At 39.6% G+C, this 12,256-nt stretch overlaps 1 protein-coding gene across 3 annotated transcripts in view; it reads left to right on the top strand.

Moving 5' to 3' along the window:
* The first annotated feature begins 89 nt into the window (after positions 1-89).
* The window catches only part of HOOK3 (hook microtubule tethering protein 3), an 85,669-nt gene continuing 73,502 nt past the window's right edge, over positions 90-12,256 (top strand). For all 3 annotated transcript variants that reach the window (XM_054003188.1, XM_054003190.1, XM_054003187.1), the window contains exon 1: positions 90-183. In XM_054003188.1, coding sequence (XP_053859163.1) covers positions 127-183 — 57 coding nt within the window. In that variant the 5' untranslated portion in view covers positions 90-126. The remainder of the gene's footprint in view (positions 184-12,256) is intronic.

Genomic DNA, 12,256 nt, shown 5'->3' with positions numbered 1-12,256 from the left:
CGCCGAGCGCAGGCGCGCGCGTCCGGTCCGTCAGGGCGTGGTGACGTGTCGGCGCCACCGCCCGGCCCGGGACGGGGCGGGGCGGGACCGGCGGTACCGACCTGGCCGCGGCCCCGCAGTCCCGCCATGTTCAACGTGGAGAGCCTGGAGCGCGCCGAGCTCGGCGAGAGCCTGCTCACCTGGGTGAGTGCGCGCTGCCCGTCCGCACCGAGCTGGGCCGGGTTTCAGGGCCGCGGCGCCGCGCGCGTCCCGCCCCGCCGCGGCTCCGCTCCGGCGGTAGAGGTCCCGCGACCGGGTCGGGGTCGGCGGAGCCCCGGCGGCCCGGCCTTGCCTTGTTCACGTTTTATCTTGGCGCTTCGGGGGTGCCTGGGTAGGGCCGTGCTCCGCCTCAACGCTGGCCTTGCAGCGGGGGAACAAAGGCCCGGGGGCCCGGCGCGGGAGCGCCCCCAGGTGCTCCCGGGCTGGGCTGGCGAGCTGCAGGCCGTAGCTCTTGTCCTTGTCCCTCTTATGCCGTCGGTATGTCAGTACCCCGCTGTTCGTACCTGCCCATCGCTCTCTGAGCAGCAAGGCCGCCTTTCTGACCAGAAACTTGCATTTCCGCCTGTTTGTTTTTCTGTGTTTTTTAAGTACAGCTTGAGTCTCGAGAGACAGAATTCACCGATGAGGTCGAGGATTTTACAATATCAGCCTAAGAGGTGATATATTTATTCCTGGAGGTGTTCAAGGCCAGGTTGGATGGGGCTCTTGGCAACCTGATGTAGCTGAAGATGTCCCTGCTTATGGCAGGGGGGTTGGAACCAGATGATTTTCAAGGTTCTTTTCCAGGCCAAACCCTTCTATGATTCTATGATCTTATGATAAAAATTACTTTATACTACTTTAATGTTTGCAGTTTTTGCTAAAAATGTCTTTAGGTTATGCTGTCACTCAAAGAGCAGCCAAAATGTAGTGGACATTAAACCTGGCTTTGCAGCTACCTGTAGTCTGAGCAATGACTGTAACACAGACATGAATCTTGCATTTCTGTAGTAGCTGAGTTATTGGTCAGTTGTTTGAAACCACTGGATTTTGGTTTTAGGCTGGTTTGGGTTTTTCCCCTCTATACTCAAAATACCTAGAATATGAAACTCTGCAATACAACTGATTGTTGGATAGAAACAGAAATTTTCAGACATTTTTTCTATGAGAAGCCAGAGCTGACTGAAGCTCTGATGGTGATATGAGTAAGTTCCTGGGGAATAACAGGTTAGATTTCTCAATGAAAGTCAGAAAGGATGAGCAAGGGAAATTAATTTATTGTTAGAGGTGAGCAAGTGGCCTGGAAAGTATAGAAGGCAACAATTTTGGGGAAGAGTTTTTTGGGGAAGTGCTTTATGTAGGTCTGGATAAGTTTCACTTTCCTTCACATTCCTGCCAACTTTTCCATCTTTGTTATGGACAAGTGATGGCCACTTGTCTTGCTTTTGGCTTTCCATGCTTTCTCTTTCATGTTCCCATATGAGGAAGTCAATGTGTGTTAATACTGGCAAAGAAAAGTTGAGTGAGAAGCTCAGTCTTTATAATCTGCAGCTGTACCTACCTGAAATCCTGAAGCTGTACCTACTCCGTGCAGCCTGGTCCTATCTGTAGAAATGGTCCACACAGGTCCCTTTACACTTTTCAAATATTGAGCTAATGAGGAGACTAGCTGCATCTCTTTTGATTAGCGGAAATAGTAAATCACATTAAACAGCATTTGAATGGGTCAGCTTTATTCTGAGATGAATGTATGAAGTTACGGGTTATTTTACAGTTTCATCATTTATGTGGGAATGTGGCTTTGAAACAAACTCGGTAAAACAAAAAAAAGAAGACAGGTGACTTTATTCCAGTATACATGAAACTTGCAGAAGAGGCAGTGAAGTTTTTTGTTCCTCAGTGAAACTGACTGTGTATAAAGAAGATGCTTTGCTTGGCTTTCTCTCAAGTCCCATAATTCTTGGGAAACCTTTCATTTAGATAGGAGGGTAGAGCTGTCTTAATAACAGTTTATGCACATCTGGGAAGGCTAGTCATTTCCCATTATGCCAGAGAAGCTGGCTGCTCTTTAGAGCTAGATTAGCCTCCCAGGTTGCTTGCTTAACATTCATACAGAAGTAATTAAAGTGGTTTGTCTGTGTTTTGAATAGATAAGGCTTTCTACAAGTCTGAGAACCTGTTTGGCCTAAAATGAATGTTTACTCTGATGGATATAGGGTGAGAAGAAAGTGTTTCTCCCTCTGCCAACTCATTATTTTAATTAAGGAACATATCACTTAGGCTTTTTACTCTACATGCCTGTGATTTCTCTTCTGCTGCGTTTAAGGTGGAGCAAGCTGCCCACCTCTGAATATATTTTGGTTTTTTTTTTTTAATATTTTGCCAATACTCATTTTTGTTGTTAGGTTTTAGCTCTAGCTAGCTTCAGCTAGCTTCTTGTTTATTTTTCATCTCTTTGAAAGTGTCATCAAATGGCTTCCTAAATAATTTTTGTTCAAGATTTTAAACAGCTGGGTGAGTTTTGACTTCCTACCACTTCAGCAGGTGACCGTGATGTCATTTTGAGACAGCCACAGTAGTGGCAACTTGAGCAAAACTGAATGAAGAACTGGAGGCCTAGTACTGGCCTCTCAAAACTGATATTTGCACATTAGCAGTGTTTGCAACCTACTGTAATTGTAGAATTTTTGCTCTACCAAAAATCTCCCACAAAATCTCTTCTGAGACTATCCTACGCACTATAGCATTGTTGTCCAATATGCAGTTTAGCCAAAATAGTTTAGAAAAATGCGGCTGTGAGGTAAACCTGCAATAATACTAAAGTTGTTTCAATGTATCTAACAGAGATTGACAACTTATTTTTCTGTTTAAAAGTTAAGACTGGTTTACATATGAACACATGGGTTTTTGGTGTTTGGTTGGGGTTGTTTTTGTTGGGGTTGTTTTTGTGTGTATGTAGTGTCAGGAGCGCTCTCAACTTAGATACATGGCTGAGGCATTTCATAAAAGGTGGAGAGGTGTCAAACGTGGCTATGCCAGTTACACTTCAGTGTATCTGAAATCATTGTGATAGTTACAGGCTTTTGCTCTGTAACCTGAGAAGTTTTCTTTTCTAGCATAAGAACTAAGGTATGATACTGAAAAGATTGCCTAGCGTTGGTATGTAAACAGGAGGATTCCTCAAAGAGGTTGCTGCTAAGTGGTTGTAAGTAGTAAGTTGATGTGGAGATGTCATGAACTTTCTTTCATTATGATAAATATCACTTATTTTAGTATGTGCTGCCTCCACGAAGCTGCATCTTGTCTGCTTTCTTTCTTTTCCAACCCTCAAGGCCAAATAGAGTTTCTGTTAAAACTTTCGTGATAAGTGAGAACTTTCCAAACATTGCAAGGCTCCTGTTTCAGCATCCTACGCCTTATAAGCAGTTCAGTCATTTAGATTGATCTTTCCCCCTTTTTGGCTGAAAAATCTTCTCAGTACAGTGTATCTCTGTCTTCTGTGTCATGGCCTATCCCCAGCTGTAAGGATTTATCTGTGGTAGGATGAAGTATAGAGACCAACTACATGTGACCAACTACTGAAACACATTCCTCAAGAGGGCTGCTTGCAAATGCTTGATAGGCACTCTATTCAAAAAGAAATTACTGAGGGAATCTACTGGGAAGTCTGTTTTTCCTTGCTGACCAGTTATATTCTTTGTAGATTATGCTGTTCTCATCCTTGGGCATTTGTGTTTTTAAGTACTCTTCTGGTTTCTTGTAGATGCCAAGATTGTAGGCAACTTGCTGTGCCTGTTTAAATTGTTTCTTCTTCCACTCCTTGGCCACTGACCACAAAGTTGTAGAGTTTCATTTACTTCTGATAATATAATTGCATCAGCATATCTTACCTCTTGAAAAAAAGTATATTTCAGGAGTGGTTGATTGTGCTGATAATGACAGGGAATGAAGAAAACTATTCTGATTACAATGTGTTACTGTTCAGAGGGCTTGTCAGCAATGACGGAATATGGCTTGAGGAATCTGGCAGATCACAGCCCTTGTAACTAATATGAAAGACCAGTAGGCTGGACAACCTTTTTTTATAGTTTATGACCTCTCACTAAGGTAGTAAAGAATCTGTTGCTCCAGCTTTTAAAGGGATAGTTGTCTATGACTGTGATATTCTGCATGTAACGTTCACCGTATTTGAAGGAGCTGGAGTGTCTAGCACCATTATTGGATAATAGGGATTTTTTTTTAACATATTGCTCAGAAGTCAAGCAGAAACAGGAACTTCTCTTCAGGTTATATTGAAGAGCAAGTGATAAAGGGCTGATAACACAGGAGTACAATAATTAAAGGTAATAGGGTACGGTTTGTATATGTTCCTTGCCATCTCTCCCCCCCCCCCCCCCTCCATATTTTAAGTCAACCTGAGAAGGAAAGACTGAACAAAGAATTTGGAGGTGCCAGCATTATTCATCATGCATGCATTTTGGCACTGTTAGATTTTCATTCTTTGGGCCCTTGTCCCAAATTCTGCTTTTTTTTCTGTTTTCTCCTTCCTGAAGAGCTATTCTATACAGTGTACATTTACAGTACACTGAAGAAAAAAGACATTTTGATATGATTTAGTATGTACTCAATTTCAGCTTCCAATTCTGCCCCCTCATTTTTTGGTGAGGGGTTGTGAGATGTTGTGTGTAAAAGAAACAGACTTTGCTGCTAGGAACTATGAACCTTATTGTAAAGGAAACAACTTTTCTGTTAGCTTGTTAATCTCAAAAGTGGGAGGTGTGGAGAGAAATCTGTTCCTGTCTTCTCTGAAATACTTAAACACAGATGTTTTGAAGAGATTAAGTCAAACTGTGAATTTTGCACAACTGTATGTCTTAATTGGGACATTTTGGGGCTTGTAAAGTTTGAGATCATATTCTGTTCTTCCTGGACCATTAGAAATCTTTGCTACAATGTGTATACATTCAAGTTGAACCTTGGGCTTCTCCTCTCTCCCCTGTTACACAATTGCACTTGCTGCTCTCTCCTTTGTTGGATGTCTCTTTAGCGTGGTCGTTTAGAAAGGTCTTTGCCTAAATTTGGTTTGTTAAGTGCCCCAGCTTCAGAACCTAAGTCTGGGGTTTTTAATCAAATTTTTGCAAGTCCTAGTGATTAATTAGAAAAAAACCCAAACAGCAGCAAGGTTATTTGCCACATGACAGCCAACACTAGCACAAGGAATGCATGGTTGAAAGTGAGGGGAAGAGAGTAGTAGTGTCCTTGTGGCTTTTGTTGCCAACAGCCTGGCAGGTCCTGCCATACAGGAAAGGGAGAGGAATTAACTCTTTCTTTAACTGCTGGTAGTGGTTTCCTGCCCTGCAGAGTATGCTTGTATTGTTTTTTTGTCTGCATTTGCCATACTGACTTAAATCATTCCCTCCTTTGAGTTCCTTAGTACTACTCATTCAGGGCAGAGAACAAAGAGACAGCATGGAAAGGAGAAGGGTTTCGGTGAAGGGAAAAGCTCTCTAAGGTTAAGGGTGGGGGAGTCCAGCCAGTGCTCTGCTCCTGCCTGTGGCAGGCAGAAACTTCTGAATGGATACAAAGCTGGAGTTGTGTTTCAGTGGACTAGGTGGGGCCACAAAGGGATCGGATCTTTTCAAAGGGAGCACACAGGAAGTGTTTTTGAAGTGGTGCAGGTAGTGGAGCAAATATTGCACAAGAAGATGCATTGTAAATCTGATGATAATGTGCTTTAGCCCTGGGATTCCTAGGGCTCTTTCATGCCATTTAGCTGCAAGTTTCATTGCAAAAGTGTGCATGTTGTAAGTGTAGTAGTGCTTTGTATCCTTTGTGGACTTCCCATTTTAAGCTAAGTCTCTCAAGGTAGCTAAGTTAGGATACTTAAACAAGAAATGCATATTTAACCCCATGATTTATGTTTTGGGGACAACAGATCAGGGAAATTAGCATCTGTAATTTATTCACTGCAGTGTTGCAAAGTATTAAATGAATTACAGCCTTTCTACATTTCAGGATTACCTAAGATAAATCTTTGAGTGAACTTGTTTGCCATGGCACATAGTTTCACTTCAGTGTAGGAATAAGTAGAAATAAGTGTGTGATTAACTGCAACAGAATTTATGTGTGGGTTTTTTTTGTTTCTTGATTTATTTTTGTATGCATGTTTGTTTTTGGTTTTATTAATTCTACTGCCCCATTTGTGGCTAGGAAAAAAGGCCCAGCATGACTTGATCACTTTGGCAGGGTTAATGATTTAATTTTATGGGCAATGCCAAAAGATGGCTACCTGTTACATGGTGGCTACTGCCTTTTTTTAATGGGATTTGGTTAGCCTCTGAAAAATCTTATTCTGCACAGAATTCCATGAAGTTCAGGTAATTGTTTGTTGAATTATAACTAAAGAAAAGGAGAAGACTTGAACTGCACGATATGCTAATTTTACGGATTACAGATACATCTGTTACCAGTCCTAGAATCTGTTAAGTCTGAAATTTCTTAACCTGGTGAAAATTTCGTGCCAGCTTTCTCTTAATCCTATCTTTTAGCTGCTAAATCTTTCTTACTCATGTGATCCTGTGAAAGCCTGTGTTTCCACACTGGTCAGAAAGTTTGTGCAGATGATATTTCAGTAGAACTTAATGTTCTTGGATTTGTCTTCTGTGATTCTGGGGAAGAGAGATATTTCTTTCACCTGTCAATAGATACTGTTTCTCATCTGAATTTTAACAGCAAAGGTTGGAACTAGGGACTTCAAGTAGTTGTTGTTCTTCTGTATTTTGCAAGGGGAAGGCTATAATATATTTTTTACTATTTCTTGTTTTGGTTTTGTTTATATATTTTTGTTCTTTTTGCTTTTTGTTTGGTTGATTTGTTTTGGGTTTTTTTTTTTTGTTTGGTTTTCTTGTTTTGGTATGTTGTGGGGTTTTGTTTGGTGGTTTTTGTTTGTTTAAGTAATGTTAGAAATAAGTATAAATTTGGAAAGTTTCTCTAGCCACTAGCCAAAAAGTAAATCGACTTTTCTTGGCCCTGTGCCCTCGCATAAATGCTATGTCTTGCTGCCTGTTATTTATTTTAGTATGGATCCATTTGGGCACATTTGCCTGATGTTGTTGAGGTGACTAGTAACTTAGCCATGTTCATTCAGAATAGAAAGATTTTCACGCTTTCATTCATTGAGCGCTGTTCTGCTATTTGTATTGAACACCTACTTTTACAGAAAAGTTTCATGATCCTTCTTTGGTGAGACTTCAGGTGTCCCAATTCTATGGGCTGGATTACCATCTGGGCTTCTGTGAGTCAGAGTGCTGAAGGTAGAAGATATCCTACTTCTGTGTTTAATATGACATCATTATAAGTGTGTTATTTTGTCTCTTCTGGGCAGTAGAGGTGGAAAATTTTGTACTCTCATTAGCAGAGGAAGCTACTGGTTCCTGGAAAACCTACCATTTGTGTTTTGGATTGTTTTTTGTTTTTTTTTTTCCAAAAAAGGAAAGAAGATATTTCTAGTCTTAAAAGGCACTTTTGAAGCTTTCTAAAATTCATTGGTGCTTGGTGCAGTGTGAATGTATGTATCCCATAAACGTGGGTGCATTGATTTAATGTTTGGCAATTTTGCACTTTATTAGTAGCTTGTATTTTGAAAAGAGAAAGCATTGACTGATACATACTACTTTTAAATAAAACATGATGAAATAGATGAAGGCTTGGAAAGAACTGCTGGTTTATATTGCTGTTTTAGGCCTTCCTATTATGTATTATATATCTTCATTTTATCTTCATTACAAATGCTGTTTAGAATTCTTTTTCATCAATTGGCTCATTTGGCTTTCAACTGAAAACAGGAATATGTTAATTTTCACCACAGGAGTGGGTAGGTTAGCTTGTGTTTTCATTAATGTTTCTGAAATGGTTAAACCAAAAACCATTCAGACTTGAGGCTTTGTTCATTGTATCTTAATAATTTGTCATACTTGAACACGTCAATTAGCAACAATTTGGTGACAATGCCAAGACAGTGCAGTAGTAACTGGTTTGTACTGTTGTGGCTCTCTCATCTCTTAAATCCTTTAGTAAGTAAGCTTTAGTCAAGCTGTGTCTTCTGCTTTCTACACTGTGTTTCTGCAAAATAAATATTTAATAGCTGGAAAACTGTAATTTTGAATAAATATTTTGATTGAGATATTTCATGGCTTTGACCTATTCAGATATTTGGGTTTAAACATGATATACATAAAAGGAGAGGCAAATTAATAAAAAATTAATACTCAAGTCCTTCCCTAGAAGAATCCCCACCCTGACCAGTAATGTAAAAGCCTTGTCATTTCATTGTTGGGCTAATTGAGTAGCTAACATTACAGCTGGACTGCAAAGTAATTTCTGGTACTGTAGTAATGAAACCATGGCAACCTAAAAATCATTGGAAGCATTCACAAATTCAAATCTCGGAATAAAGCTGTTGTGTATTAGAGAATCTGTTTCCCCATGGTTTGTTTCACGCAGTCTGCTGTTATCTTGGAAAGCATGAAAAAACAGCTTATGCCATGACTATGCAGGCAGAAGATAGCAGTGCTATCAACTGTGAGGAGAAAAATGGGTGAAGAAAACTTAAAGTTATCCAAAAGGACAAGATCTGCTTTTAGGATGGGAATGCACTTCTAATTTGAAAGGACTGTCTCAACACGAGAATTTTGAGGAAGAAAGAACAAGAAATCTGAGGAAGAATAACTGTGTGTATCATTTAATTATCTTGTTATTGTGCAAAGAGTTATTCTGATTTCCTCCAGGCATTGAAGCTGAGTAAATGTTGTTTTAGTGAGATTCTTGCAGATCTTGTAGGTAATACAGGATTAATGTGCAAGGACAGAAGTATCCAACCCACCTTATTCTTCTCTGCCAATGCGCTCGTTGCATCCAACCTAGTGAAGCTGATTCCTTTCTTGTCTCCTTTCACAGCCACTTCTCCCTGTCTTGTCTCTGTGTTTTGTTTCTTCTGTACTGGCATGGCATTGTTCTTGGCTCTGCGTAGCAACCAGCTGTAAGCTTGCAGAGTCAGTTCCAAAAATATAGGGAAATAGTGGATGAATAATTTTAAAGTGGTGGTGCTATGGTTAAATCCTTTTTGGGAATTAAGGATCACCAAACTGCTCACTTATTCTCCCCAGTTCCCCTGCCAGTGGGAAGAAGAGAGGGAAAGAAAAGATAAACCTTGCAGGTTGATATAAGAAAAATTTAATAATTGAAACAAAATAACACAATAATAATAGTAATAATAATAGGCTAGACATAACATAAATATAGAATAGTATGAATAATGAATACAACATAGTACTAAATATGCTAATAACAATAATAATTATAATGGTAAGGAGAGGGAAAGAGAGTGGAAAAACCTGACAGAAACAAGCTGGTTGGTCAGAATCTGGACCTATGCTCAGTTTGTCCCCCAGCAGTGAGTGGGGAGTGCTTTGCTTGGATAAATTGGAAATTGGGTGCTACTGTTTGTTGTGTTTGCGCTTAAGGTAACCAGTCACACAGTGTTTTATCTACTAAGAACAATTTCAGGTATTATTCCAAAAGAATACTTTAGAGGTTTGTTATGTAACTGAATCATTAATAAAAACCAGGCTGTGTATATAATCACTGTGCAAAGAGCAAGACTTTAATTATCCCTTAGTGTTGAGAAGGAAAAGGTCATTGAGAATTTTTTTGTCTTTGAGGTGGAATTGGTTTGCTTTGTTTTGTCTTTTACTTTTTTTCTTTTTCTCATCAAGTTTCATGGGATGCTGGATTCCCCATTACATTTTTATCCTGTTTTTCGCCTACTGTCTTTGACAACTGAGTGTTTGTCCAGTTCACTGACCTTCATATCAAAAGCATTTTTCATGAAATATATTTTTGCGTCCTATCCCTAGCAGCGAACAAATCCTCACTAGTCATATATATAATCAGGAACTGTAACTCAAATTTTCTAAGGTAATGTCTTCCTGAAGCAATTATTTAGTCCCCAGTGACAGCCTCCTTTTCATTGCAACTGTAACATGTTAACTCTTATTCTAAAGTTTTTATAAAAATTGACTGTTTGTGTCCATGTGGATCAAGAGATCTGGATTCAGCAAAATTAAAGAACCCTTTTCTCTCATTGCATGATAGTTGATGGAAGGTATGAAGGCCTACTAGACCTAGTGGTTAAATCAAGTGGCTGAGGTTTTTCGCTTTACCCCTTTCTTTTCCCCAGAGTCTTGGGTGATAGGATCATAGAATAGTTTGTGTTGTAAGGGGCATTTAAATGTCAAATAGTCCAACCCTCCCCCTAATCTTTCCCCCTCACCCCTTCCCCCTGGCTTTGTGCAGGGACATCTTCAACTAGATCCTGTTGTGCAGAGCCTAGCCCAGCCTTACTGGGGATGGGGCATCTACCACTTCTTTGTTCCAATGTTTCACCACCCTCATCATAGAATAATTCTTCCTCATCTACTCTGAGTCTGTGATTTTTCAATTTAAAACAGTTTCTGTTTTGCTGGTTGCTACAGGGCCTATTAAAAAGTGTGTCCCCATTCTCCCTTTAAGTACTGAAAGGCCACAGTGAGGTCTCACTGAAGCCTTCTCTTCTCCAGACTGAACAACCCCAACTCTCCCAGCCTTTCCTCATAGGAAGAAAGCCCTACTCAGGGCCTGCTCAAACATGTCTCTGTCTTCCTTGTACAAAGGACCCTGGAGGTGGACATAGTACTAAGAGTCATGGGGTCTCATGAGAGAGGAGTAGAGGGGGAAAATCACCTCCTTTAACCTGCTGACCATGCATGTTTCTGACTAATGTTCACCTCTCACCCACCAGCACCCCCAAATCCTTCTTGGCAGGGCTGCTCTCAATCTCTTCATCCCCCAGCCTGTGTTGGTAGGGGGAGTTGCCCCAGCTCAGATGCAGCACTTGGCCTTGAACTTCATGAGATTCATGTGTGCCCACAGATATGAGGTACAGGCTCCATACAACAGTTCAAGAAGTAGGGAAAAAGCCCCAATAATCATAACAGAAAATAGAAATTAATTTTCAGTGTTGTGGAACTAACCATGACAACTGCACTGCAAGCACTCAGGAAGTAGGAGCAGAGGAGCAGTTTGTGCAGGAAGGGAGAGTAGTCTTCCAGGAGGAGATACATCACCATGCACAGGAAGAGCACTGTTTTAACAGCTGTTACTGAATAGCTGTTTAGAGGCACACACACACAAATTTGCTTGTCTCAATAGCTGGAACTCTGTGTCTTGCCACATTCTCATCATTCGCCACATTCTTATAATTTTCTCCCTTCTGGAAAGTGAACTCTTACTTTCCTAGAGGGATTTAGCATATTGTAGAACTGGCAATGGTATAGGAGTTTAACTTTGATGTAAATTTGAAAAGCTATTTTGTGTAAGGTTTTTTGAAGAAAACTTGTAACTTTCCGAAGGATATGAAAAGCATATAGTTCTTTATTTTTTAAGATTTGTCTAAATGCTTCGCAGTATGAATTTGACACAATTGAAATATAAAACCTAAATTTATAGTTTTTATAACTAAAACTAAATATAAAAGTATATAAACTAAATGTAAAAAAATAATTTCATTTATTATGAAATGTAAACGTGTATGCAGATAAAAGTCACATTAGTTTAAGTCTTTCTTTCTTTCTTTTCTTTGATATCTAACTATGAGAAACATTATTTTCCTCAATGGCAGTCTTGCATTTATGTCTATGGGAGGAAGAAAGAATTCAGATAGGTTACCTGAATCTTAATGACAGCTTAGACCTTTTTTCTATGTAAAGTGTTAGGGAAGTATGATGATAAAATTATACACAAAATAATAGAGAATGTGCATCTTGTTTTTCTGTGTTTTGGAAATAGGCTTGCTCATCTTTGACCATCACTGTAGTGGTATCATCTACATACACTTTTATTTAGTCAAGAAAGTGTTTCATATATCAAATTACAAAATAAATCTAAAACATCCTGGTTGGTTTGCACTCTGAAGACCTTAACTGTGTTGCTGTTGCTTATTTAAAAAGAACATTTAACATTGTCTACTTCTGGAAAACTGTAACAGCAGTAGTTCTTAAGGCATTTTTTGATTTGGGTCTTGTGCAGCAAAGTGATTTCAGTTTTCATTATTTAAATGTACAATACGCAAAATTAGAAGAAAAGTTTTCATTGTCTGTGCTTGATAATTTTATCTTTTTAGCATCTTAAACTTCTTCAAGCA

The sequence above is a fragment of the Vidua macroura genome, chromosome Z (genome assembly GCF_024509145.1).
Source record: "Vidua macroura isolate BioBank_ID:100142 chromosome Z, ASM2450914v1, whole genome shotgun sequence".
Taxonomy (NCBI): Eukaryota; Metazoa; Chordata; class Aves; order Passeriformes; family Viduidae; genus Vidua; species Vidua macroura.
This window is presented reverse-complemented; position numbering and strand designations above follow the sequence as displayed.